The 26,089-nt window shown below is 36.5% G+C and overlaps 1 protein-coding gene across 3 annotated transcripts; it reads left to right on the top strand.

The window, feature by feature from the left end:
• The first annotated feature begins 398 nt into the window (after positions 1-398).
• On the top strand, positions 399-26,074 carry LOC136753415 (neprilysin). 3 transcript variants are annotated; one of them, XM_066709485.1, is made up of 24 exons: positions 399-778; positions 911-1,019; positions 3,851-4,024; positions 4,706-4,741; positions 4,834-4,995; positions 9,266-9,346; positions 14,215-14,310; positions 14,417-14,535; positions 14,840-14,905; positions 16,977-17,111; positions 17,785-17,886; positions 18,104-18,240; positions 18,324-18,417; positions 18,704-18,832; positions 19,584-19,682; positions 20,316-20,393; positions 21,050-21,153; positions 21,471-21,529; positions 22,068-22,187; positions 22,996-23,129; positions 23,665-23,730; positions 24,069-24,164; positions 24,511-24,587; positions 24,975-26,074. In XM_066709485.1, exons 2-24 carry the CDS (start codon positions 977-979, stop codon positions 25,072-25,074), a joined length of 2,307 nt encoding a protein of 768 aa, XP_066565582.1. In that variant the 5' UTR covers positions 399-778; positions 911-976; the 3' UTR covers positions 25,075-26,074. The 3 variants fall into 3 exon arrangements, with proteins under 3 accessions (XP_066565582.1, XP_066565583.1, XP_066565584.1); XM_066709486.1 differs by lacking the exons at positions 399-778; positions 911-1,019 and adding an exon at positions 3,465-3,610; XM_066709487.1 differs by lacking the exons at positions 399-778; positions 911-1,019 and adding an exon at positions 3,498-3,610 and having other exon boundaries at positions 3,831-4,024.
• The last annotated feature ends 15 nt before the right edge of the window (positions 26,075-26,089 follow it).

Below are 26,089 nucleotides of genomic sequence, written 5' to 3'. Positions count from 1 at the left end.
ACTTTAACTCTTAACCAAGTGCAAAGGTAAGCGTTTGACAAATGACGATACACGCCTGAACGAAAGTGCCTGGTGTATTATATGCGTTTAGAGCTGTGTTTCAGTGAGAAAATAAGACATTTGTAATACACCGAGCGAAATGGTTGTATTTTTGAAGCTAACAGTGCATTTCATCCCTCGGAAGTTTGAAGTGCTTCAGGTCGAAATGCTCGCGTATAGGGAGCAAATGATAGCGCCTTGAGCCACCGGTTCTTGGCATCTGTGACTCATTTCTTCGGGTATTGCGTTTTATGATGATTATTTTGGTAACAACTACAAGGGGCCAGTGTGAAAATGAAGTCAATTAGGACGGGGTGATGGGAATGACAGTGTGCACGGTGCTAGTATTACACTCAGCGCAGGGCTGGCACATTGGGAACAGCCTGTCTTCAGCGCACATGGTGGTGTGACAGCAGCCGCTCCGTTCCCGGGACAGGATGGTCTTCTGCGCCTGAGTGTCCGAAGAGCCTCGGCATTTCCTTGAGCCCAATGCATCGCTAAGCTGTTTATTTTAGGGTTGTTTGGCACAGCTCTCCTGGTGCGACCACTAAGGTAGACAGGATCAGTGTTAAACGTTTTATGGGAGACGAGAGACCCTCAGCACCAGAGGAACTTGGGACTTCTATGCCAAGACACAGTTTTTTCCCAGTTAAAAGACGCACAATAACAAACCCAGCAGCATATCCGCTGTGCCCTAAGTGTTATGAAGCTGGAGATGTTGATGTCGTGCCGCTAACAGGTAGGAGAGAGAGCCTACCCTCTGAATAAAGCAAGCCGGTGTTTTCTTTTTGTTATTTTTTATGTTATTATTTTTTGGAGAAGCCAGAAATAGAGGTCTTCTTCTCTCTGTTTTCTTCTTCTTGCTTGTCAGGCTCAATGCAGCTCGATCAAGAAGGTTGCTCTTTTATGGATTTGACCACTGTGTGATTAGTTGGTGATGCCCATTTACATCATCGAGCGAAAATTTCCACAGACACCTGGTAAGTCCAGCTAGAAAATGCATTGGTTCAGAAAGATGAGTGAAACGCTTCAGATTTGTATAATGTATTACGGTTTGTTGCTTTAAAATCATTTGATCACATTCACTTTATGAAGTCAGATTGATCATTTAATGGTACCTCTGTAATTCTGACTCAGGATTAGATTTACTACTTTTTTTTTTTTTTTTTTACTGTGTGCTTAAAATATAATATTGATCACTGACAATCGACTGTCGCCTGTCAGTAGCCTAGGTGTATGGTAGTAGTAACAAGGATACATAAGCAGTTTCAGTAGATTTTTTACAAAACCTCAAACACTTTACTTCCCATAGTTTAAGACATTATTATTCACATATTTGAATATGCTATAATATCATAATCCAAAACTGTATCATGTATCACTGTGCCTATGCTAATCTGTTTACACAATCATTGTCTGCAAACCAGTTGTATGGTAGTGTAGCTTTAGACATGTTGCAGTTAGTTTAAGTTTGTTGCAGTAAATTGTACCAAAAAATAAAAATAATAATAAATAAATGCACTTGTAAATAAATTAATAGGAAAAAGTAAAAGCAGGCATCTGAAGACGTTTTCCTTTCTTAATTCAATATTTTAACTTTTAGATGAATGTAGACATTCAGACTGCAAGACACATAAACTTAACCTGAAATATAATGATGATGCAATTATGTGAAGATATTAAGTACCATATCCTATTTAGAGAATAGGTCATTAAGATTCACATTGTGATGGTCTTTAATGGTATGAGTACTCGTGTGACAGTCACTTGCCACAGCGGACCTGTGTTAGTGTGTGTGTGTGTGTGTTTGTGTGTGTGTGTGTGTGTGTTTGTGTGTGTGTGTGTGTGTGTGTGTGTGTGTGTGTTTGTGTGTGTGTGTGTGTGTGTTTGTGTGTGTGTGTGTGTGTGTGTGTGTGTGTGTGTGTGTGTGTTTGTGCGTGCGTGTGCGTGTGGGAGAGAGAGAGAGACGGGGGGAGTGGGGGTGGGCTGGGGGTGAGGGGTATTTGAAGAAATGTATTTACTAATTGAAGTTATAAGAATTCTCATTCAATATTTTTAACTTAATAACAACATCAGCCAACCAAAACCATCAATAAAAACAACTTCAATTACAAAAGCACTCTTTAGGATGAGTAAACTTAGTTTGCACATTTTTGGGGGGGAAGCCATTCTCGGACCTCGAAACCTAAAGTTTTAAGTAAGAACTAAACTACTAAATGCACTATTCATCCTAGTACAACTACAACTGCTTTTGCTTTGTGATAATAATAATAATAACAATAATGATACAAATGTTTTAGATGGCAAATAAATAATAGAATATTAAAAAGAAAAATAATAAACATGCTATGACCACAAGAACTTGACTTGTATGCAATATGTTTTGCTGTGTGGTGTTGTTTTGAACTGTAGTTTATTGAGTAGTCAAGCTTGCTCCAGCCAGTTCATAACCTCAGCCTAATACAATGCCTTCTTTATGACTTTGACATGCAGTAAACGCATATGCCCTCTGTAATATTGTAATGATGTGAGAAGTGGCTGTTGACAGGGGAATGTGTGAACTGTGAACAGCATGCAACAAAACATCACATTAGAGAAATACTATATATATATATATATATATATATATATATATATATATATATATATATATATATATATATATATATATATTTCAATGCTGACGTTGTATGGCAGAATGCAATTTTAATTACATTACTTTGCCTGTTTTACTACCTCAATTATATTGCTCAGCTTAAATTACAGTTATTTAAAGATGCAAGTACATTTCAATGCAGGAAACTATCTTATGATATGTTCCTATAATACTATGACCGGCTGTGTGCTTTAGCATGAGAACACATAGGCTAAACCAATTTTCCTGCAGACAATCTGATGTTATGTTGCTCAAATACATAAACGAAAGACCTTTAAATCTCTTAATGCATTCACCACACTCATATCATGAAATAATGAAGTAACTGACACATACAGGGATTCTGCTTTTAATATGGATTTGAGTTACTCGTTCAATTCTGCACCATACATAATATACCTACATTTTGCAGTCTGCCCAGTCATGATGTAATTGTACAGTATATTCTTATTATCTTCATATCACATTCTGCAAACTTTTAACTGCTGTTTTCACATTGTCAAGATGATTACGGGTCTCAACCAAAGCAGAATTTAACAGGAGAGTAATTTGACTTTAAACATTACTTGAATTATGGAAAATGTTCAGACACTTTTTTTGTAAACAGTAAAATTATCATCTTTTAGGAATCACAAACACACATTATGTAAAAAGCATAATACAATAGCTGATAAAGTACATAGGACATTAGGAAATAACTGTATATGCCTTGTCATTAGGGCTGTTGCAACTAACCAATGATCTATTATGTACGTGTGAGTCATTCATGTTTTTGCACAAGAGGTGACAAGACTTTGTCCTCGGGTTCAGCCTTTTCTTTTCTATAACACTTCCCAGCTACATCTACAAAGGGAATCTGGCAGTTCAATTCCAGTTTCAAGGTGCACGTTTTAAGTTTTAAAAGATCAAGGATTGGTAAGTTGCAAGAAATGAACTTTACAGCAGGCTGATAACTTTACTTTCAATAAGGTGAAAGTAATTTTGTGTGTTTGTATACACAATTTTTCTTTTCATGTTAATGCAAGCTTTCTTGATTAAAAATCTATAAAAAGGCTCTTGGGATCCTTGCAACAGGGTTTTACGACATATGTTATGAAATATGTTAACCATTTTGTGTAATAATCATTGTATTTAGATTTTTCCAATGTGCTTTAGGTGTATTGTTTCAGGCAAAGACAGAAAGACAGATGGAACCAGTAGATAATAACGCGCCAAAATCAAAAAAAAAGCTACAATGGACATCCTTGGAGATTGGACTGACAACCATAGTGTCTCTTCTCATGATTGTGGTGATTGCTCTGATAAGCTTAATTGCAACACAAGGTGGTGGTAAGTATTACCAATTACGTAGATTTAAAATCTGTTGGTCAACAGAAGAAATTGAAATTGCAAACCTCATAGAAGAGGCAGTGGTCTCAATGGGTAAATTAATAAACAATATATCAATGTGGAAGTCCCTGCTGTAGTTTGGAGTAGGTTAGAGGTGTACCTTAAAATTAATTCCATGCCATCCCTGCCCAACCAGGAAATCTAGAACAGATGGCAAGTAGAATCGGTGATTTGCCAGCGGCATGTTGATTGTATCTGTAATTATAGTACACATATTAAATGTGCAAAACATCTTTTTGAGGAAGACTGGAAATGCACACTCCAAGAACTTCCACAAGTAAAAGCACAGAGAAAAAACAAAACAAAAACAGCTCTCTGAAATACATTTCTGTTAAAGAAATATCATTGGGAGTTTCAATGTAATTGAGTCTGTAAAGGAAAAAAGGAGTCTCTTTGATATCACGTGTCTTAAACTGCAAGGACACCCTCAAGCTAGCGAATAATAACATTGTTATTTTCCTTTAAATAATTAATCTTCTTTTATATGTTTTACCATTTTGATGCATAATCTAGTAGCTTTCAGTAGTATCTGCTAATAAGCATACATCAGAGGCTGATATTGTATGCTGTGCCAGAGTTTATATTAGATGCTTCTTTAATGAGTATTTCTGTATGTTACAGATGATACTTGCAAAACTGCAGATTGTGCAAAATCAGGTAAGCCCTGCTCCCAGCTTTCAGCTTGACTTTCAGGAGTCATGTTGTGACTTAAATTATCAAAAATAGCTCTATTGTTTGTTCTTTTGCAGCTGCACGCATAATTGAAAATATGGACATCAGTGCAAATCCTTGCCAGAACTTTTACCAATACGCCTGTGGAGGATGGTTAAAGAAGAACATTATTCCTGAAACCAGTTCTCGGTATAGCACATTTGACATTCTGAGAGATGAACTCGAAGTTGTGCTAAAAGGTAAGTGAAATACCACACCTCAGTATTGTTAACTTAGCTGTACTGTTGTACCTTCGTTTAGATTAATTAATATGGTTTCTAAACTGTACATTTTATCAATATCTTAACAGACTTTGCCGAACTCTGATTTAGCCTAGAGAAAACTGTCTAGAGTTTAACTGACCTGTGTTAAGCCAAAAGGGTGTGTAAGCATCTGACTGCCAGTGACAGCAATCATTAAAGAATTACAATTTAAAATAAAAAACCTTGTTAATAAAGTGATGTAACTTTCTCTGGAGTTACTAACAAAACAAGAACAGCCTGGACTTATTAAATCATAGGCAGTCATTTAAAAACATGATTTATTGACATTAAGAGTGAGCAAAGACAGTATTACAGCAGAAACTACATAGTAAGGATGAACTGCTGTGAACTCTGCTGGAGACCGGTCTTTGTACCCCTTGATAAAAATTAGCTGGCAAAGTGTTCCAAATGGTTAGGCCATTAGAAATGACTTGCTCATTCGAGACATGACATCTGGCTTCCAAGGTACAAGGGTCTTACTGCAGCTCATAGGATGTATTAAAAAAAAGGGCACAGAATTCCTACTTCAGTTAAAAAAAAACAGCAATTCTATTATATATAAAATGTAGCTCACATTTAATGAACAAATACATGGATAAGTAAGCACTGAACTTATCCTTGAAACTTTTGCTGGTGATCTGCTGCCTATTTGTTAAAATTACAGCAGTAAATCCAAAAATAAAGCCCAGATAATTGGGTAATGAGTATAAAAATATTTAGCCGGGGCCAGCCTTTTCATCTGACAGCTTTCATTATCTCATTCCAGATTGAATGCTTTATAAAACATCTTATTTCCTGTGCACATAGTAAGTTTGAACGTTAGCTGTTCAACACAAGTTGGAGAAATTCCAGTCATAATACTTGACAACCTCTGCTATGGAGTTCTATGCCAATTAACAGTCAATATCAATGAAAAAGGAGAACCTAAAGCTTGATATATTCCCACTTGTATACTTTTATTATTTTGACACACAGATCAGTTGCATAACCACATACATTTCCTTTCAAAGGTCATTTAAATAAGAAAAAGATAGATTTTGGCCAGGTTCTCAGCAGTAAGGCATAGGATAGGTTTTATAGGTAACCTTTAATTATCAATGTATTAATACCTGGAACCATTTCAATGTAATCAACTGAGCAGGTGATTTGTGAAATTATGTTATGTAGAGATTTGGTAAAAAGAAAACAAACTACCCTTTTCAGCCCTCAGTGTCCAGAATTCCATTAATTGAACAAGTTAATTGCTTAATTGATCAATAACTTTCATGTGTTCCCAATCTGTTGAAATTAGCAATTTAGGGTGACTTTCCATTTCATATGTGTCTGTGTGAGGATTTCATATGTGTGTGTGTGAGCGTTTCATGTGTATGTGTGAGTATTCAATAGTATGGATGCATGTGTGAGTGGTTTATATATGTATGCGTGAGCGTTTCATATGTGTGTGTGCACCAAAGGTTTGAAATAATTCCTAATCAGCCCCTCATGCTCAACCTTATCTACAGCAGAATTGAAGGGCAGTGATCCCTAGACAGGATTTATTTTGCTGCAGATCACACTGGAACTTATTAAGCTTTAAAGCTCTGTTTGCAATCCCTTAGTCAATTACTGCAAAACAGATACAGTTCCTGATTTTCCTCATCATATGTATGACTATTTAATGAATTAATTCATTATCAAACTTATAATTAATTAATTATGTGTTAATCGTTTAATGAGTTAATCAATCTTATTTTCTTATATGAATGAAACCGAAAAACAGATACCTGCTGGAGTTGACTTGTTTTAACAATTGATTTAAGAGTAAATAGACCATCATTAATTTATGATGCTTGAAAAGGTCTTTCTTGAGAAGAGCCAGCCCCTTGCTGTGTTATTTCCGAGGAATTATACAATTGCAGTGTCATGGTGCTGTGTGTTTGTGACCGACTGGCTGCATTCTTTCTCCATGTCCTTCCTTTATTTTGCAAGTGTGAGATACAATTGTGAAAGCAGTGCTTTGGACAAGATTCAGTAATAATGTCCACCTCTGAACCTGAGCTTTTCACCTCTTCCATTACTTATGTGATTAAAAGAATAGGAGCATGCAGCTTTGAGGGAGTAATAAACATTCAACTGGAACCATGTTAAGGATCATAGATCTGCTGCTTAATGAAGCTTATGTTGTAAAGCTATAATAAACATATAACGTATACAAAAGTATGTCATGCCAGTATATCATAATTTTTTATGGTACTCCCACTATACCAAACACTGTAAAACACTTCACACTTTTATTTGCATAATACCTTGCATTGCGTGCCCTTCAGAGAGCTATATATGAACTTGTTGTCAGCTGTTTTCATCTTTTGGAAGAAGAGGTAGTTTAGCTACTGTACAACAATGGCAACAGGAGTGCCTAGTTCAGTTAATACAGCTAGCCAAACTGATGTCAGAGCAGGGAATTATATTTTTACTCTTGGGCTCAGGATAGTGTTATTGTTCCATAGACAAAAAATAAGTGGACAGTTGTTGACTGTCAGTGACATTTGGTTTGATTTCAATCCTAAAGAGGCTGTTTGGAGAGTTATTTTTAGAAATGCTGAATGCATGAAAAGAAATTGCTTTGGAGATCTGTTCTCATACTAACAATGTGTTTCCTATACACTGGAACACACAGAACGTGTCTGCCTGTTTTAGAGCCAGTAACTTTGTCTGGAGGCAGACGAGGTCACAATGTTCCTGACTCCATTAAACTTGCTAAGCACTTTGTGAGTCTTAATGAGACTCTAGTTTGGTCTCGTGGCAGCAATTTTGTATCATTTGCTTATTTTCTGCTGATACTTAAAGGATCACATAGGCCTACACTAGAGCAATGTTTTCCTCTGAGTCGGCTCAGTTCTCAGTAGGGCTCTCTTTTTTACATTGTAACTATGGTTCCCTGGTTTTGTTTGTATATTTTATTGGGGGGGGGGGGGGGGCGGTTGAGCTGCACTTAACTTGCAATTATCAGAATGCAACCTAATGCAGCATGAGTTAGGTATTTATTAAAACACAAATGTTACCAATGTTTGTTTTCTGGATTTCTTAAACCCTAATTGCAAGACATGGGAGGATGAGTGGAAATCCAGCAAACATGTGGTGCTCATAATAATATTTCACGGAGGAATAGTCCTGAGCTGTCATGCTTCATCAGAAAAGTTTTTTCCTTTCTTTTTTTCTTTTTCTTAACTTGTTTTTGTATTTTTGAGGGGAAGGGTGGACAGTTGTAAAGGAAAATGTAAGATTACAAGTTATCGAAGCATTTGTTTATCATAACAAGCAGCCTTGGTAAAATGAGGTCCTGGCCCTGTAATAATAAAATAAACGGGCACACTGTGGAACGTCCTGAAAAATACAATTTAGGTACAATGTCGGAAAAAAAAGAGGAAAATTACTCCTACCGAGCAGCATAATGATAGAGGGGCTCCTGCTGGTCTGACACCATGAAGTCGGTAATCCAATCAGACAAACATGATCTGTGCCCTTTCTCAGGAAGCTTCGGAAAAGGTTCCCATACCCACTTAATTAAAAATAAATTGAAGCATAAATAGTGGAAACAAAACAATTGCAGTCTGAGCCTACTGTATACAAGTCACCAAGAATCCCCCAGTCCTTCTTAAAACATTGATTGACTTGCTTCCACAAAGTTTTCCCTTTTTTTCCCCATATCTGCTGATGAGATAATAATAGAGTATTGGTGCAGAAGCAGAGATGAATGAACAGTGATTACACAGTGTTCCTACTCTTCGCCAAGTCACACATCTACAGTTGAATATTTTTGTTCTTAATGGACTTCTTTATGAAGTTCAACTTAATCTTGGTAAACTTGCAGTTAGCTGTGTTTAGGCAAGTTGTGGAGACCACCCCTCTCGGAGCTTACATAATGTAAAAGTGTAGAGTAATGGTTTTAAATTTGAGTGCAGACAGGATGTGTCACATTTTAAGGCTTATTGGTCACTGAGAAGGAACACCATTATATTATATGTTGTGAGAAATAGCATGTGTAACCTTAAGTATTATACGCATTCAAACTTTTGAACAATTACACTTAGAAGGAGCAGAATGAGAACTAGTTTAATTGATAATTGACAACCATTTTGTTTAATTTCTTCTGCTTGGGTAGGAATACAGTCAGATCCATTCCATTAAAATATTGGACAATGATCCTTCATTTTCCTGCTTTTTACAGAGGTTCTCGAAAAGCCTGACACAATGGAAATTTCTGCGCTGACCAAAGCAAAGTCACTGTATCAATCCTGCACAAATGAAAGTAAGTTATTTCAGGGTTAATATTGCTTTTATAACATTTCATTTTCATGTATTTATGTATTTAACCCTTTACACTGCACACCACTGTTTTCAGATCGCCGATGAACGCACATACTATCAATGAGCTACACACAAATAAATAAAGAGGAAAATAACAGGAATAATAGGCCAGAGTGTAAAGTGTTAATTTAATCATATTCATTTATATTTTAAAATAACTGAACAATAGGTTGTGAATGCAAAAAGGAAGCACTGCCCAAGGGGGAGGGGCTTCTGTGCCCTGCCGTAGGAACCAGTTTGAAAATGTCACTCAGAACAGGTCCCTTCCCACTTCCTGTTCTATAAAACATGACGTCTGCACAGGTACGTCCTCTTTTGACGTGAGCTAGGACTCCTGCGCAACCTTGCCACCATTGGGCAGTGCTTCCTTTTTCAGATAACCTGAGTTGCATTCGCAACCTATCATTATCTTTCAAGTCAGAAGCACTGCCCAAGGGGTAGGGGTTACTGTATAACAAAACTGTTGCAAGGGAGGAGGCAGCGAGCTGATAAGGAAGCTTACCCCGAGGTGCACCGCTAGTTGGCCTCGGCAACACAGCCCCGTAAGGCCACACCTGGGTTGCCCAGGAGCGAGGAATGCAGCCACGCTCTTAGGGGGAGCTGTCTAGAATCAGCATATACAAAGCGGGGCTACAGAGGTCTACTCTTACGCTCTCCGCTTACAATAGCAAGGCCAGCTGCTCTACTAGTGCAGCTAGGAGCGAGGCTGTAATCTACTTGCACAATATTTAGTGCGGGCAATCAAGCAACTTGTGCATGGCAGTGGACCCCTGATCCAAGAGAAGCGAGGCCACAAACCCACTGAAACACAACATAATACACAGCCGGCTAGTCAACAGAGTAGCTGAGCTGAAAACAACAATATATATATCACGTGGCAACAGGAACATTCATGCTGCCTCCGTGCTGCACAGGAACATCCTACTCAACTGAACAGTACAGAGTGGAGAGCTGACAACTTAAAATGTCATACAAAGGAACTTTACACACTACAGGACGCAGGAACCAACTCATACGCCACCTACAGAACACAGGAGCAGTTGACGCCTTCTGATTAGACGAGCTAACGCAGGGCAACATTAGCTCTTCTGCGCTGACAAATTAACTATATATACAGCGGAACACGAGAGCCCACACAAGTGCTTACCACTGAGGACAGCAGCAGCGGTCTCTTGCTCTATGTCACACAGCCAGAGCGGGCCACAGACCTGCTGACCAAGGAACTATATACACAACTCGAGCACCATCAGCTGGGAACAGCGTCAGTGGGCTCCATTCTACACATTCTCAGAACAGAGCCACAGTCCTGCTGTTTACACATGTTATATATACATAGCGGGATACAGCGGGACTGCAGCACCGCAACACAATGCAATAATGAAGGAACTATATACAGAACTATATACAGGGTGGCTCGTAAAGCAACATACCTGGAGGCCGCATGAGAGACCCTGGGTCAGCAAGTCCAGGAGCAGCTCGTGTAGGTGCTTGACTGGAAGGCATAGTCTGGTGGAAGGGAAGACATGGTTCAATAGCTCCATCAGGATGCGCTTAACAGGGGCAGACTGGGAGAGGAAATCAGGAGTCAGAGCCTGTGGGCTACTGGGGCTCGACTGCAGCCAACATCCAACCTGCAGAACCGGACAAATTTAAACAGCGAGGCCCAAGCTGCAGCTGCACAGATCTCTGCCAAGGGGGCGCCTTGAAAAAGGGCCCACAATGTGGCAATGCCAATGAGTCGAGTGGGCCATCAGGTGTTCAGGCACCGGACTCATAGGCCATGGTAATAGAGTACACAATCCAATACGATAGGTGTTGCTTTGAAAGCACCTGGCCCTGTAGGGCTATCAGCAGAACTGTCACTCGTTCTCTCCTGACCATCTCCAGGACCACCAGGAGAAGGGGGAACGGTGGGAATGCATAAAGGAGACAGCGCAGCCATGCATGGGCTAGCACGTCGATCACTAGTGTTCCTGAGTGGTCTCAGACAGAGAACCATAGTGGGCAGTGTGTGGACTCTGCTGAGGCAAAGAGATCCACTTCCGCTCTGCCGAATTGCTGTATCACACGCCATTCTGAAACCAGGGGAGCCACCCCGAGAAAGGAGATCCGCCGCCATGTTGGATGGGCCGGGGTGGTGAACTGCTCTGATGGAGCAGAGCTGTGGCTGGGCCTACAGAACAAGAACGACATGCTAGACAGTACAGTCTGTGTGACCGGAGACCTCCTTGCCTGTTGATAACAGAAGCGCACAGAAACCCCTCCCCCTTGGGCAGTGCTTCTGACTTGAAAGATAACGAATGAGATTTGCTCTCCACTCAAAAGATCAATGCTGACTGACTAGTTAATAACAGATGCATGGCTGCATTATCACCTGCAAGTGTGTATTTTAAAAAGAAAAGGAATTAGAAATAAATGCTTAGTTCATCATCAGCTCTCAGTAATTTAATAGAGAAGCAGAGAGGAGCTAACAATTACAGGCTAAAAGGCAGAATTAAATGTAAAAAGAACTAAGCTTTAATTTTGTAATTACATAAATGAACATTCACTGTCAAAAGTAATTTCTTACTACAAGATTTTGTTTTCTTATGTGAAGAAAACATTTCTTCCCTGAAGATCCATGAGCCAAGAAATGTTTTCTTGGTGAATTCTTCTTGGCTCAATACATTTATTCTCATCCCATGGTTATGTCAATTCCAGTCAGAATTTACTTGCAACAAGAAATTATTTCTTGTGTCCAGAAATTATTACAATTAAACGAGTTACCTGATTTCTTGATACAAGAGATTGGTTTCTTCAATCAAGAGAAACATTTCTTGTGTCCAGAAATTATTCCAATTAAACGAGTTACCTGATTTCTGTAAACAAGAGATTGGTTTCTTCTATCAAGAGAGAAAGTTCTTGCAACAAGAAATTATTTATTGTGATTTTTACCTGAAAAACAGTGCTTTCTTTAAACTTTATTTTAAAAAGACTTTCTTAACTAAGTGCAAAATACTAAAATCAAAGGAACAAAACTAAGTATGCAAAACAAACACACAAAAAACATCAATGGGATGTTAAATTGAAGATTTAATTTATTGATCCATCAAACTACACATTAGATAATGTACAAACTGGAGCAGAATCACACTCTTTTTCAAGCCAGCTGGAGCAAATGTTCCTGCAGAAAAGAGATCTGGCAGAATCTGAAGAGCCTTGCTTGTCTTCTTCTCTAGAGCAAAGAACAAACCTGTTACTCCAGCATTAATACTATTAATTTTAAATAAGTGGCATGCATGATGATTCAATTATGTCATTGTTGACTTTTAAGCACATCTGTGGAACAAGACGGCACAATGTTACACTGCCAGACGATTTCACAATATGGACTGACAGATATCTTTATTGAAATTTCCTAAGGTCATATTTTGTATTTGGGGTTTTCCTTATTGTACAGTATAAGATAAGTCCTCTCATGCAGTTTGCGTGAGCAGACGGCAAAGATCATTCAACTTAAGGCTTATTTTATATGAGACACATTACACAAAACATTGTATCTATATCATTGAGTTTTTAACCAGTAAGAGGCCTAATACCAATATGTTTACATGCCGTTATGGAGTCCTGAGTTTGACCTGAATGTGTTACTTCTTATGTGTTACATAATTTTATGAAACAGCATTCTTTGTTAGTTATTTTTCCAAATATAAAACATTAAAAGAAAAAAAATCTCTTATGAATTCTTGCTCGTGCTTTGAATTATGCACGTGAACCCGTCCAGAGTATCGCAAGAGGCAAAGTGGAAAACAATTGACTGACTTGGCAATGTTTGTTATATTTTCGAATGCTTTGACATTGAAAGTGCATGGGTCATATAAATAATATACACTCACATTAACCAAGTTTTCATAAAACTTGTAATATAAAACGCATAAGTGACCACCACTATTGATTGCCACGCACAAGTATAGAAAATGCAATTTTAACTTGAACTAAAATGCACATCCATCATTAGTGTATAAAGAAACTTTAAATATAGATTATTTTTCTCACGTTGATTTACCTTTGATCTTTGTTGTGTTTTAAAAATGTAAAATATTTGTACTGTTTGTACTGACTTCTTTAAACATGCTTTCCTTTTATTTTTAACCCCTTGTTATTATTTTATAAACAAAATTATACATTTTGAAGTAGATATTCGATTTGTATCTGAAAAATTTACTGCAATAAACACACTCTTATTGTTTATTGTACTGCTAATGTACTGCTGTTACTGTATGATGATTCTTGAGATGTGTATATTTAATTTAATCTGTAAATCACCTTTGGTAAGGTCATCTGCTGAGAAAAAAAGATTATTATTATTATTATTATTATTATTATTAATAATAATAATAATAATAATAATAATAATAATAATAATATTAAATAAATCAATACTATCACCTGGAACTGAAGGTACTGTTTTACAGCTTTATTTAAGGTTAAGTTAGATTTTACTTGCTGTAAGAAATGACTGCTCCAGTTAAATTCAGTGTTTTACACCAAAAAAACAGAAGATGTTTTAACTTGTGTGAGCTTATTGAAATACAAGAATCTGGTAAGAATCTAAATAAATCTCTTTTGGTAAAATTCTCACGCCAAGAGAAATCAATAATTTTGTTCTTGTGCTGTTGGAATAACTAAGCATTTTTTCTTGTTACAAGAAAAGTCTTAATCTGGTAAGAATCACAAGAAATCACTTTTGGTAGTGTGTTGAACACTTGTTGCAGATGCATGTCTGTCCGAACCTTAACTCTTTACTTGTTTTTCTTTAAAAAACAACAGCGGCCATTGAAAGCAGAGGCGGTGCTCCATTGATTAATGTGCTGCCTGACATTAAAGACTGGCCAGTAGCAGCTGACAACTGGGAGGACAGATTTGGTGAGCCCCATGTGTATGTGTAAAGCAGAGCCAACATATACTTCTATAACAGGCCTCATTAAGTTCCTTTAATAACTAATTATACAATGTGTACCATTTTCCTAAGGGTTAACCTGGACAGCTGAAGACGCGATCGCAAAGCTGAATCAGAATTACGGAAAGCAAGTCCTCGTAAACTTTTTTGTCGGAACGGACGACAAAGACTCCAATGTCCACATTATTCACGTAGGTTGCCATAGATATTGATCAAATGTGTTGGCTGAAAAGAATACATATAGTAAATAAAGAGAAAAATCTTTTGACATATTCAGTTCTGCCCCCCCCCCCCACACACATACTACTCTAATATAGGTCTTCTAATTTCTTATCTAATCTTAATGACAAAGCAACAAATTGTTAAGTTATTTTTGTGAATACTACAGCCTGTTTTTAGTACATGCACTACCTAATACATGAGATCAAATAATAATCCATAGTGTTGCTACATTTTATTAAAATAATGTTGTATTATTCTTTTTCTCTTTCATAGTTTGATCAGCCTGGACTAGGCCTCTCATCCCGTGATTACTATTCTTGTCAAGGTTTATATAAAGAGGTAGGAGACTATTTCTAATAGAGGCAGATATAAGGGACATCAGAAATTAAGCAGTTAATTCATATGTCTGTTTAATTAAAACAATATTGTTGTGCAGACCTATTTTTAAGCCCCTACATTATGTATTTAATTCTATATAAATTAGATAATTTCACATTTCCTTTTTATTATTATAATATTTTTCATATTCAATTGTAGACTTTTATGGGAGTGTTACTGTTTCAACAGGGTTTAACTAGATTCATTTTCCTAGTGGTTTTAGACTACCTTAAATGGAAAGAGAATGTATTTGTGCTTAAAAAAACAAAATAAATAATAACTCGTTTACTTCTTGCAGTAAAATCAACTGATTTACCACCCCCTTCCTTCACCCCACACACATGCAAAACCCCCTGTAGCAAGAACTGTACATATTTTGAGTGCCATCAGTGGATCATGACTGAAAATACAAACACAAAACCGTTTGTTTAGATTGAATTGTTTTTTTGTTTTTTTTTTCCACCTGAATTACTATGGGCTTCACAAAATAGAACAACATTTACCAAAGTTATGTACAGGCCAAAATCAGCAATTCAAATTGGTTTGCATCCTCTCTGAGGTCTACGAAAATCCTGCCTCTGGGCAGTTAAATAGTATTTTTTCTAACTTTTGATCTTTTTCTTATTGTTTTTTTTCTCCCACGTTTATTTCAAGTGCAATACATTCCAGATATATTGTTAAAAAAATTCAAAACAATCCAGATGTTGGTTCTCTTAAAACAAAACTAAAAACAGATGTACCCCACAACAGTGGTGCCCCCAGAAATTTGTCATAGGGGTGGCCAGAAGAGGCCACTGAATTTCAGGAATTCTATTATGCAGTTGTAGTATATAGGCTAGTTGAAGACTATGCCAATATGAGAGTTAAGGAATCGCATACTGATATACTTTGGTTTCTTATTTTAGTTAATGTTACTAATTATCTGATGGGCATAGACTATTACCGGTACAGTTAACATTTTGAGTTCCACAACAATCCTGTTTTAATGTTTTATGTATCTGTATATACATGTGTTAGGCGATTCATTGTTCTTCAAATAGGCTAGTTGTCCTTCTCCATGAGGCAGATTGTCATCTGGCAGTGCACTGTGCAGCAGCAGGACGGGGGAGGGGTGACAGGGGTCGGAGTGTGACACGGCTGGCTGGCTATGCATGTGTTATTTTCTTTCACATTAACTATTATGAAAAATATACATTATTGATTTAATTGAATAGTACCTAATGTAAAATATCAGATAGAAGCATATTTTCCATACTCAGAAGTATATTATGTATATGTGACTCGTTAGCGGGGACCAGCGATTGTATCAGGGTGGCCATGGCCCCCCTGGCCACCCCCTGGCGGCACCACTGCCCTACAAGCACACATCGTGTGTTGTTCTATTATTCTTCTATCAGCATAGTGAGAAATAGAATTGAACTTTTTTAGGCCATTTGAACTGTAAGTGAGCCTGTTAATTCTAATGTGATGCCTTAATACATTAATTGTACGCAGTGATTACATAGTGATCTTCTCTCTGCACATGGAAATGATCTAGACAAACATATTGTACCGATTCGAGATTAACACATGATTTTTTTTTTATAATTATTTTTCCAGTAATAAAATAATTTACAGTACTTGTAGTAGTGTTTACAAATTGGCATTTAGTCCAGGACCAAATACAAAAATGTACATGCTTGCAAAATCACAAATTACAAGATGGTACACGATCACATTTTTATTCATTGTAGTAGTAGTATTAAAAGTGTCTTTTGACAATACATGGTGCAAGTTGACTGGGTACAAGTTTGTAATGTGCGGTAGATCATAGTATTGATTTGGTCTACAGATTAGCTGCAGACATTCACCTCTTCGACTTATAATTATTGTAGTCATGTTATCGAAGAGCGAGACACATCCTGAAACTTACCATCATGCATAAACATGATCATATCTTCCCTGGAACACTGGAACACACCTTTGGTAGCTTGGATATGCACTGTTTGTTACTCATTTTTAAACCTGTTTATGTTTGTGTGTTGTCTTGCAGACCTGTGATGCATATCGGCAGTTCATGATAGATGTGGCCAAGCTGATCCGAGCAGAGAGAGGCCTGACAGTCAATGAGACTGACATCACGGCCCAGTTATTGAAAGTCATGGATCTGGAGAAAGCAATTGCTAATGTAAAACAACTTATTGTGTCATACCTAAGGTTTGCTGTATGGACAAGGACAAGCTCAGATTCTCTTTGAGGTTCATGGGGAAAACAAATTACATTTTGCTGGTTTTATCTGTTGCAAAGTGTTCATTTGTTTTGCTGGTTGTTGTTTGTACATGAACAAATGAACATTTGAACAAAAGTGCATTATTTGGAACTATAGCGAACGTTTTGAAATTTTACCTATCAATCCTGTACATTTCTAGTGAAGTATTTATTGGTGCATTCCTTTACTTTACAACAGACTGTCCATTAAAACATTTATCCATCACTTTGTTATCTCTACTATACAAAATGAGAGCCAAAGGTCAGGGATTGCAAGAAGAACTTTGTAACTGCAAAATAAATCATTAGTAGAGGTCAGTTAATAAAAAATGAATACCCCTCTTTGTTAATATAATACAGACTATTATGGGTTACTTTTAACACCCTAATGAGAACTAAATCACCCTAAGTCTAAAATCTAACTAAAAACAGTTGATCATAAATCCCACATGGGGCGTTAATGCTTGCAGACAGAAACTGTCACATTAAGATCATGTTTTGGTAAAATAATTATTCGTGTCACATTTTCACAAATCAGTGGTGTTTCAGTATTTTTGATTCCTTAACCATGGTCTGTCCTTTGTTCATCACAGGCAACAGATAGACCAGAAGACAGAAACGATCCTGTTCTCCTCTATAACAAAATGGAGTTAGGTGTTATGAAAGACAATTTTTCCTTAGAGATTAAAGCAAAAGTAAGCCTCTTTTAATTATGAGTAATTTTATAATAATAAAGTATATTGAATGAGAGAAAAATAAGTACATGTATTGCTATAATTTACAGATGTAATAGTATACTAACATAATTGTAAACTTATTTACTTATTTACTTTTTCATTTTGTGGTTCTTTTCTACCAGATTTATGTTCTGAATATCCGTATTTATTTATCATTTATTTTTGTTTTACACAGAAATTTAACTGGACTCGTTTTACCAACAATATCATGGGATCTGTTAATATTACCATAACAGAACAGGAGCCTGTTGTTGTTTATGCCCCCAATTATCTTAGGAAACTGAATCCCATCCTCTTAGAGTACACACCAAGGTATGTATCAACATTTCAATGGTGACATCACTAAATTATTAAAATCCATTAATTCCAAAACAACTTTTCATCTGCCCTTTCAGGGACATTCAAAATTATATTGTGTGGCGCTTCATTATGGATATGGTCAGCAGCTTGAGTAGAAACTACAAGGATTCAAGGAAAGCTTTCCGTAAGGTAGGATTGCCATTACAATATAAAACATGATCTGTGGCACTGATGTTTTACTTAACGTTTCCCAGGCCACATTCATCACATGCACACACCATCTGGAAAGGGTACTTTAAGGTATTTGGACAGCTTTGCGCATATTTTACTGCCAGACTTTCCAAGAGGTAATACACAAGGGCACTTAACTCATCATAGGGATTCAATAGCGCAGTTACAATCCAGTCCTCGCCGGCATGAGCTTACCGTTTGGTATGAAATAGTGAATTTCACCACTAGATATTGTCCACTACAGGCCCTTTATGGGACAACATCTGAGACGGCAGTTTGGCGCCAGTGTGCAAACTACGTCAACAGCAACATGGAGAATGCAGTGGGAAGGTTATACATCGAAGAGGCCTTTGCAGGAGAAAGTAAAGAGATGGTAAGTCGATAGCCGAGCAGTGATCCTACTTTTAAAGATTAGTTTTCCATCAGTGTCGTTGTGTGATTCCTCCTCTAGTGGATGACCCATGATGTGTTGCATGTGTTCAGATAGCAATTTCCGACAGACTGCAAATCAGGCTTCAAGTGTGACTTGTGATAGCTCTACATTACTGACTGTAATGATAGCTTCTGCTGGCGGGTTGCCACCCCGTAACACATGGGTGGAGAATTTCCATTTGACATTGATGGCTTGTGCAGATGACACATTTAAAGATCCCAACGTGCAGTAACTCTTGTCGGTGCTCCCCCATTTATTCATCACATCTCAAGCTACTCCAGATAAGCTGCACCTCTCAGTTGGTATAGACGAGAGTGTGTTTCTTTGATGATAAAAAAGTGAATTATGCTAAATGTTTTGACAGCTCCTGCAGCAACAGAAAATATCATGCAGTGTTTATCATACATTTGCACTGACAGATTTAAATGACCTACCCGCTTTTATTTACAATAATTGTTAAATATTTTTTAAAGGCAGATTTTAAGATATCAGTAAAGCTATGAAACCCCTCTGCTATTATACAGTGGGTTCTTTATCTTCCACATTCCATCAAATAAGTTTTAAACTCATTATGTTGTATGGCATTTCAAATATATAACATCAGGAATAACTAAATAAATGACTAGGTGTTTTTTTGTTGGTTTGTTTTCTTGTATGTTTTGACTTACAAATGTTTATCCACTGAAAATAGGTTGATGAAATGATTGTCCAGATGCGGGAAGTGTTCATACAGACTCTAGATGACCTGTCATGGATGGATAAGGAAACGAGAGGAAAAGCAGAAGACAAAGTCAGTCTTTAGCAGGTTTACCTTTACTGCTTCAGCTGTTAGAATATTCAGGTCTTTGGAAAATTCTTCCTCAGTAACTTCTTGGTACATGTCCTACTATGGAGCAGGATATATATATATATATATATATATATATATATATATATATATATATATATATATATATATATATATATAAAAAAATAAGCCTGATATGCTCCACTCAATTATCCTGTAACTAAAATCAGCTATGCTATTTTCTGTGATTAGCAAAGGCCTGAGGCAGTTCAAACAACCTACCGCAGGTTAATCATGTTTGGCTTCTATCTGTCATTATGGAAATTGCTTCCAGGTTCTTCATGACATTTGTGTTTCTTGATGAATGAAGGAAGTCTGTGCACTATGTACTCAATATGAACACCTTACTCTGATGTCAATGACATGTGTTCAACAGTGCTGCAAAATTATTAACAAGACAAGATCCATTCTTAAAGTCGTCCAATTCATTTACATACTCTGCTTTATGGTTAATTTTTTAAATTTTAATTTATCAGTGTTTTCCCTCTTTAATATAATCAATTATGGTTAACGTATTACTACTGTTATTACCTGTAATGCATTTCTTATCATAGTACTGGGCCTGTGTCTTTACAGGCAAGAGCCATTAAAGAACGAATTGGGTACTCAGATAATATCAACGACAATGCCTATCTGGACAAGGAGTACAAAGATGTGAGTTTGAAAAGTCTTCTGGTTTTGATGCACAGGGTGTAGCTGTAGCTGTAGCTGTGAATTACACTCTGGACTCAATGATGTGCAATAAAGTACACATTAGGTGTGTTTACTGGGATGTCAAGAATTCAGTTGCAATGTAATTTAGATAATCTGTGTAATATAGACAAGTCTACATTTTAGGAAATAAGGTTCACGTCCCAGTTAATACGAGGTCTGCAAAAAGCCTGCAGTAGTTAGTATTCAAATCTAGGAAAGCCAGTATATTGTGTAGTCCATCTTCAAGCAGCTGAACAGCACAGCTTTTCAGTACACATGAGGCAGAAAAACAGGATTTGCAAAAAAGCTAATAAATAAAGAATATGAAATATTTAATTAGCAGCACAACAGTAATGGAAAGGTAGATATTTAAAATGGAGTCTGTTTTTAAATGATCAGTGCCTTGTTGATTTGTTTGCTTTTGGCCTTGTTTTCAAATTCTGTGAACCACAAATTCACTCGGCACCAATATCTCCTCTAGTTTCATTTCAATTCCTGTTGTAATCAAATGGAAGTCTTTTGGCCTTAAACTTGACTGTATTGTTTAGATATTTCACAGCTCCATGAGAGCTACAGTGCTATAAAAGTTATGTTTTCTTCCTGTTCCTTTGTTTCAGTTGAATTACGATGTGGAGAAATACTTTGAGAACTTCCTTCAGAACCTGAAGTTTGGGCAGATGAGGCGACTGAAGAAACTCAGAGAGAAAGTAAACAAAGAGGAGTAGGTGTTTCTGTAATTTTTTGTGCTGTTGTGGATATAAATCGAAAAGACTACTTTTATCTGTATTAATCCGATGTTGTGTTTCTATCAGCGGCCATGGGTTTGTTTTAATTGTACAATACCCATTATCTCTGTTTCAAGGCTGTACACTTTAATATGAAAGGACTTTATGACTTTGTGCTGGAGATTGCCAAGATGCCTATTTATAGCATCGTCAAGATTCAGCACTAAATGATGTGAACACTGGCACCAGGACATGTTATAGTATTTGCAAACTATAGATAGAAAGAAGATCACTGTATTTTATTATCCAAAAGGTGGATCACTGGAGCGGCCATTGTCAATGCCTTCTATTCTTCAAGCAGAAACCAAATAGGTAAGAAATAAATATAATTTAATTAAAATGTAAGATTGCAAGTGCCTTCTGTCAATATGACCTGTAAACTTGTCCTTGGCTTAACACAACACTGAAAAATACTGTAACGTCAACTGTAAAGTCAGTCCCCTCTGAGCTAGCTCTAGGTCTCCATTGACACATCGTAAAACATGTATTGTGAAAGGCAAGGTGCAGTTTAAATTGCTGCCTGCCAGATGGTATCAGTCCTTCCTGAAACCAATTACACCTTTATGGGATTCACACACTGCTGATCTCACCAGACTATTCCTGTGCAGGAATGTCCAGGGACGGTTTACTGAATTCTTTGGAAAAATTAACTCATGTTCCTTGTGGTGGCTGTTTTTTCATTGCTGCAAAGATATCACGTTGCAGTGTACACAATATCAGAAGTTTGATACTTCTTTTTTTATTATCAAATTATATACGTCCCTGAAAGTGTGTTTTAAGTCTCTTTTACTGTGTTGTGCTTAATTCATATATTTGCAAGAACCTAATGCATGATGTTTGTTTATTTTAGTTTTCCCTGCTGGAATCCTTCAGCCCCCTTTCTTTGGCAAAGGTCAATCCAAATCTCTGAATTATGGTGGGATAGGCATGGTCATTGGCCACGAAATCACTCATGGCTTCGATGACAATGGTAAGACAAAATAAGCCTGGTCTGTTTATGCATGTCTGTGCCTGTATGTCTTGAAGATGGTATAAGAGTGTAACTGTTCCCGAACCGTGTAGCAGGTCGGAGCGCACACTATGCCAATACAGGCAAGAGCAAGCAGGCCTTGAATCCTACCTGTGCCACTGCCAGCTTTGACCGGGGGTTTGAAACGCAATCGGCCAAGCGTTGCCTGGGGAAGGAAGGCAAAATCAGACTGTGTAATGGGAAAATGAATGACATATTTTGCTTGAGCTTTGTAACCTTGATGTATGTATTGCAGTCTTTATTGGGATGAATGGCCAAGCTGTGTAAATGTTCCAGATTCATTTTGTGCATGGGTAAAAGGTTAAAACATTAGTCACTCCTGTAGATTCTAAAGCACATCAAAGACAGTCCAAATTAATTTCTAATAGTTAACAGATACAGAGACTGTCTTAATCTTTTACTTCTTCAAAAAACAGGATGTAACCGAATCCAGTAATTGCAGGTATATTATCCACACTGTAATTATTTCCATCCTAATAACTGCCTTCGACAGATGCACACACAAACATGCACACAGAGGGAGACACACTTTGTCAAGACAAAACTTAGATCCTTTGCATACCAATGAGTTGTCAATGCTAAGTTGTGTTTTTTTAATGTTGTTGTTCTTTTTTTTTAATGGTATGAAGCTTCAGTTAAGTTTTCATGGAGTTTTCTCTGATGTCTTTACTTAAGTGTGTAGTCTGTTCTGTAAAGCCAGTTGCTCTTCGAGTTTTTTTTTATACAGGATTTTCCTTTCTTTGACCAGGACGAAACTTTGACAAAAATGGAGATCTCACAGACTGGTGGACAAAAGAGTCAGCTGACAAATTTAATCAACTCTCCCAGTGTATGGTCTATCAGTATGGAAACTTCTCCTGGGATCTAGCAGGTGGTCAAAATGTTAGTATCAATAATATTTTTAGCATCTTTTGTTGTCTTGGTTGTTCCCCTAATCGTATATTGAATGAAATTGTAAACTGTAGGGGGCTTCTGATGGTCTCATCTTCAAGGGCAGGCCATCATTCCCTTACTCAAGTGAAAATAGCCAAAATAAACTCCATTGACCTTCTACATATGTCTATTAGGGTTGTCCGGACACCTGGAAGGAGATTGGAAAATCACAAATATAATTTCTATATAAACAGGAGTTTTTAATGGTTTTGTATTGAAGTCGTGACTATGAACTGCTTAAATGAATGGCATCACTTTTCTGAAGAAAATACTCCCTTTAGTCCACCTCTAACCCTTCACTGCTTACAAAAACAGCACCAATCAGCCAGAACAAATAAAAAAGAACCACTCAGTCTCTCCACTTCATCTGTCAGAGTAGGTTTCAGAGGCAGTATGCCTTCTGAGAAAAGTGTTGCATGTGATTCTGTCAATAGCTCTTGGAAAGTGAGATTCATTTTCAGACACTACAATGTCTTTTCAACAGATCAGTGGTGTTACTACTCTGGGAGAGAATATTGCAGACAATGGTGGAATCAGACAAGCATATCAAGTAAGACTCGTAAAGGAAGGCGATTGCATGTCTTATAAACTTAAATACAGAACAGATGCATACCATTAATTTAAATGCATAACATTCTCTCAGGATTTGTCTTTGGAAAATAAACTGAAGATGTTTGTGGAATGCAGCCCTATATGGTTAATTATATATATTATTTTTCTGATAGTAATAGTTGCTTTAAGAAGCAATATGTAGCTTATTTCCTGTGGCTATATTTCCACACGCATTTTCCAAATGTGTTTTTTCTTTGTTTTTGTTTTGCTTCTGATAAATCTGCTATCCATCTTGTACAATATGAATTTTATTATACGCCACGTTTTCTTTTCAAGGCTTACAAAAATTACATTAACACACACGGAGAAGAGGAACGTCTCCCAGGAATTGACATGAACCACAAGCAGTTATTCTTTCTCAATTTTGCACAGGTAAAATAAAGTCTGACCCCATTACAGTTAATCCACTTTGATATAACCAAATCTAAAATTAATTACTATTACTTTTCTATACATTTTTAAAATAGATTTAATTGGATGAAGTAGTATAACTTAATGCAGTTGGGCTAAGGTTACTTATTGTGTAGGGATTGAACTAAAATATAAAATATTAGCATTACATTTTTATTTATTCCAGATGGTAGTTTTGTTTCTTAGGTGTAGGCCTAATGTAGCAGATTAAACTGTATAGAAGGTTGACTGTATAAACAAGAAAGCTCAGGGAGTGTTGTATTAGTCTTTCATGAAAGTAAACTAATCTTTTGTTGCTTTGTTTCAGGTGTGGTGTGGGACTTACAGGCCTGAGCATGCTGTCAATTCCATCAAAACAGATGTCCATAGTCCTGGACAATTCAGGTCAGTATTATGTATTAATCATAATTATAATTATTATGATTGTTTTCATTCAATTGTAATGCTGAAAAGTTTTTGTGGATTGTCATCGTTAAAAATAAGTGAAGTCAGCTAATAAACTGAATTATATCAGAACAGGATGTAATATTGCTGTGGTTTAAAGCTTAGTGCTACTTTAAACAATAGCAATTTATTCGTAATCAGTAATGACAGCAGTGCTTAGTAATGAATAATGCAGCTTACAACTCCATGAGTATAAACCTGAATTAGTCACTCAGTTGTACAAGGAAAGTTATGACTCTTTTACATGTACAATGATCACTGAGCTTTGAAAAACTAGCCTTAAAATATTTTGTGTTGTGGTTGTCTTGTTCTTCCTTTCCTCAACAGAGTGTTAGGGTCATTACAGAATTTCCCAGAATTTGCTGAAGCATTTTCCTGCAGCATGGATGATTACATGGCCCCCAAGAAGCAGTGTCGGGTTTGGTAAAAAGAAACGGCACCGCAAACCAAGAGGGAGAGAAAGAGCCGTCACTATTGAAAGACTGTTAGACAATAATTGCAGGTATTCAACTGCACATATACAGGGTAGAATTATTGAATTCAGTGCATTCACACAGATTAATTTTTATTTTTTTGGTCGGAGTTTATGTGCTAAATGGTGAATTGTTCAAAAACTAGTTGTTTTTCTTTTCTTTTTTTTATGTTACGGTAACACTGAAAAATAATTTAGCATTTTCTATATAAATATTTTTAAACATTTTTGCATAAAAGATAAAAACAAAGACACTCATATAAGTTAATATTTTTTATCAGAATGACTTCTGTTATGAAAGTGATATCTATTTAAAACAATACCAGAAAAGACAGCAAATGTGGAAAAAGGCAAGGCACAAATACTTTACACCAAAGACTTCTAATTTTACTTTTCATATAACCCTATACATATTCTTCAATACCTGCTAAAAAGCTAAAATAACATTTTCATTTTATAAACAGGATGTCTTGGGATTGATAACTGATATGATGTGACAAAGGATAACAAGAGTAAGATCCATACATATAATTTTCAAAGAAATGTTGGTTTTTAAACCTATACAATATTATAAGATGACATGTTTATTTACTCACATTTTAATTGGAAATGATGTACTTTTTTTTCAGATATCTTTATATGGAAATATATTATTATGAAACAACATACATTGTGTCAGAAATTATAATTCTGTTTTCTTGATCATAACAAAACAAGCACAAAAAACTATAAAATATGTTATTGTATTGTCAAATCCCTGCAATTTCTGGTATCCACGGTTAAAGATGATACCTGGTAAATAAACACTTCCATGATTTACAAAACCTAATACCTTTTCTTCAAGGTGAATTCTTATTTAGAAGGTTAAACATAAATACCTCAGATGCCTGGATTTAGATACTTTTTAATAAGCATCTTCAAAAAAGATTTGTTAATAAATTCTAACATGAAAATAGTCAAATTTTGTCTG

Source organism: Amia ocellicauda, chromosome 7 (genome assembly GCF_036373705.1).
Source record: "Amia ocellicauda isolate fAmiCal2 chromosome 7, fAmiCal2.hap1, whole genome shotgun sequence".
Taxonomy (NCBI): Eukaryota; Metazoa; Chordata; class Actinopteri; order Amiiformes; family Amiidae; genus Amia; species Amia ocellicauda.
The sequence above is the reverse complement of the archived record's forward strand: the minus strand, read 5'-3'. Positions and strand labels throughout refer to the sequence as shown.

Coding starts and splice junctions, on each gene's coding strand:
- LOC136753415 (XM_066709485.1), top strand. CDS start 977: ATGCCCATTTACATCATCGAGCGAAAATTTCCACAGACACCTG. Junction 17,112..17,784: donor TGGAGAAAGCAATTGCTAAT/GTAAAACAACTT, acceptor TGTTCATCACAG/GCAACAGATAGACCAGAAGA. Junction 24,588..24,974: donor CATAGTCCTGGACAATTCAG/GTCAGTATTATG, acceptor TTTCCTCAACAG/AGTGTTAGGGTCATTACAGA.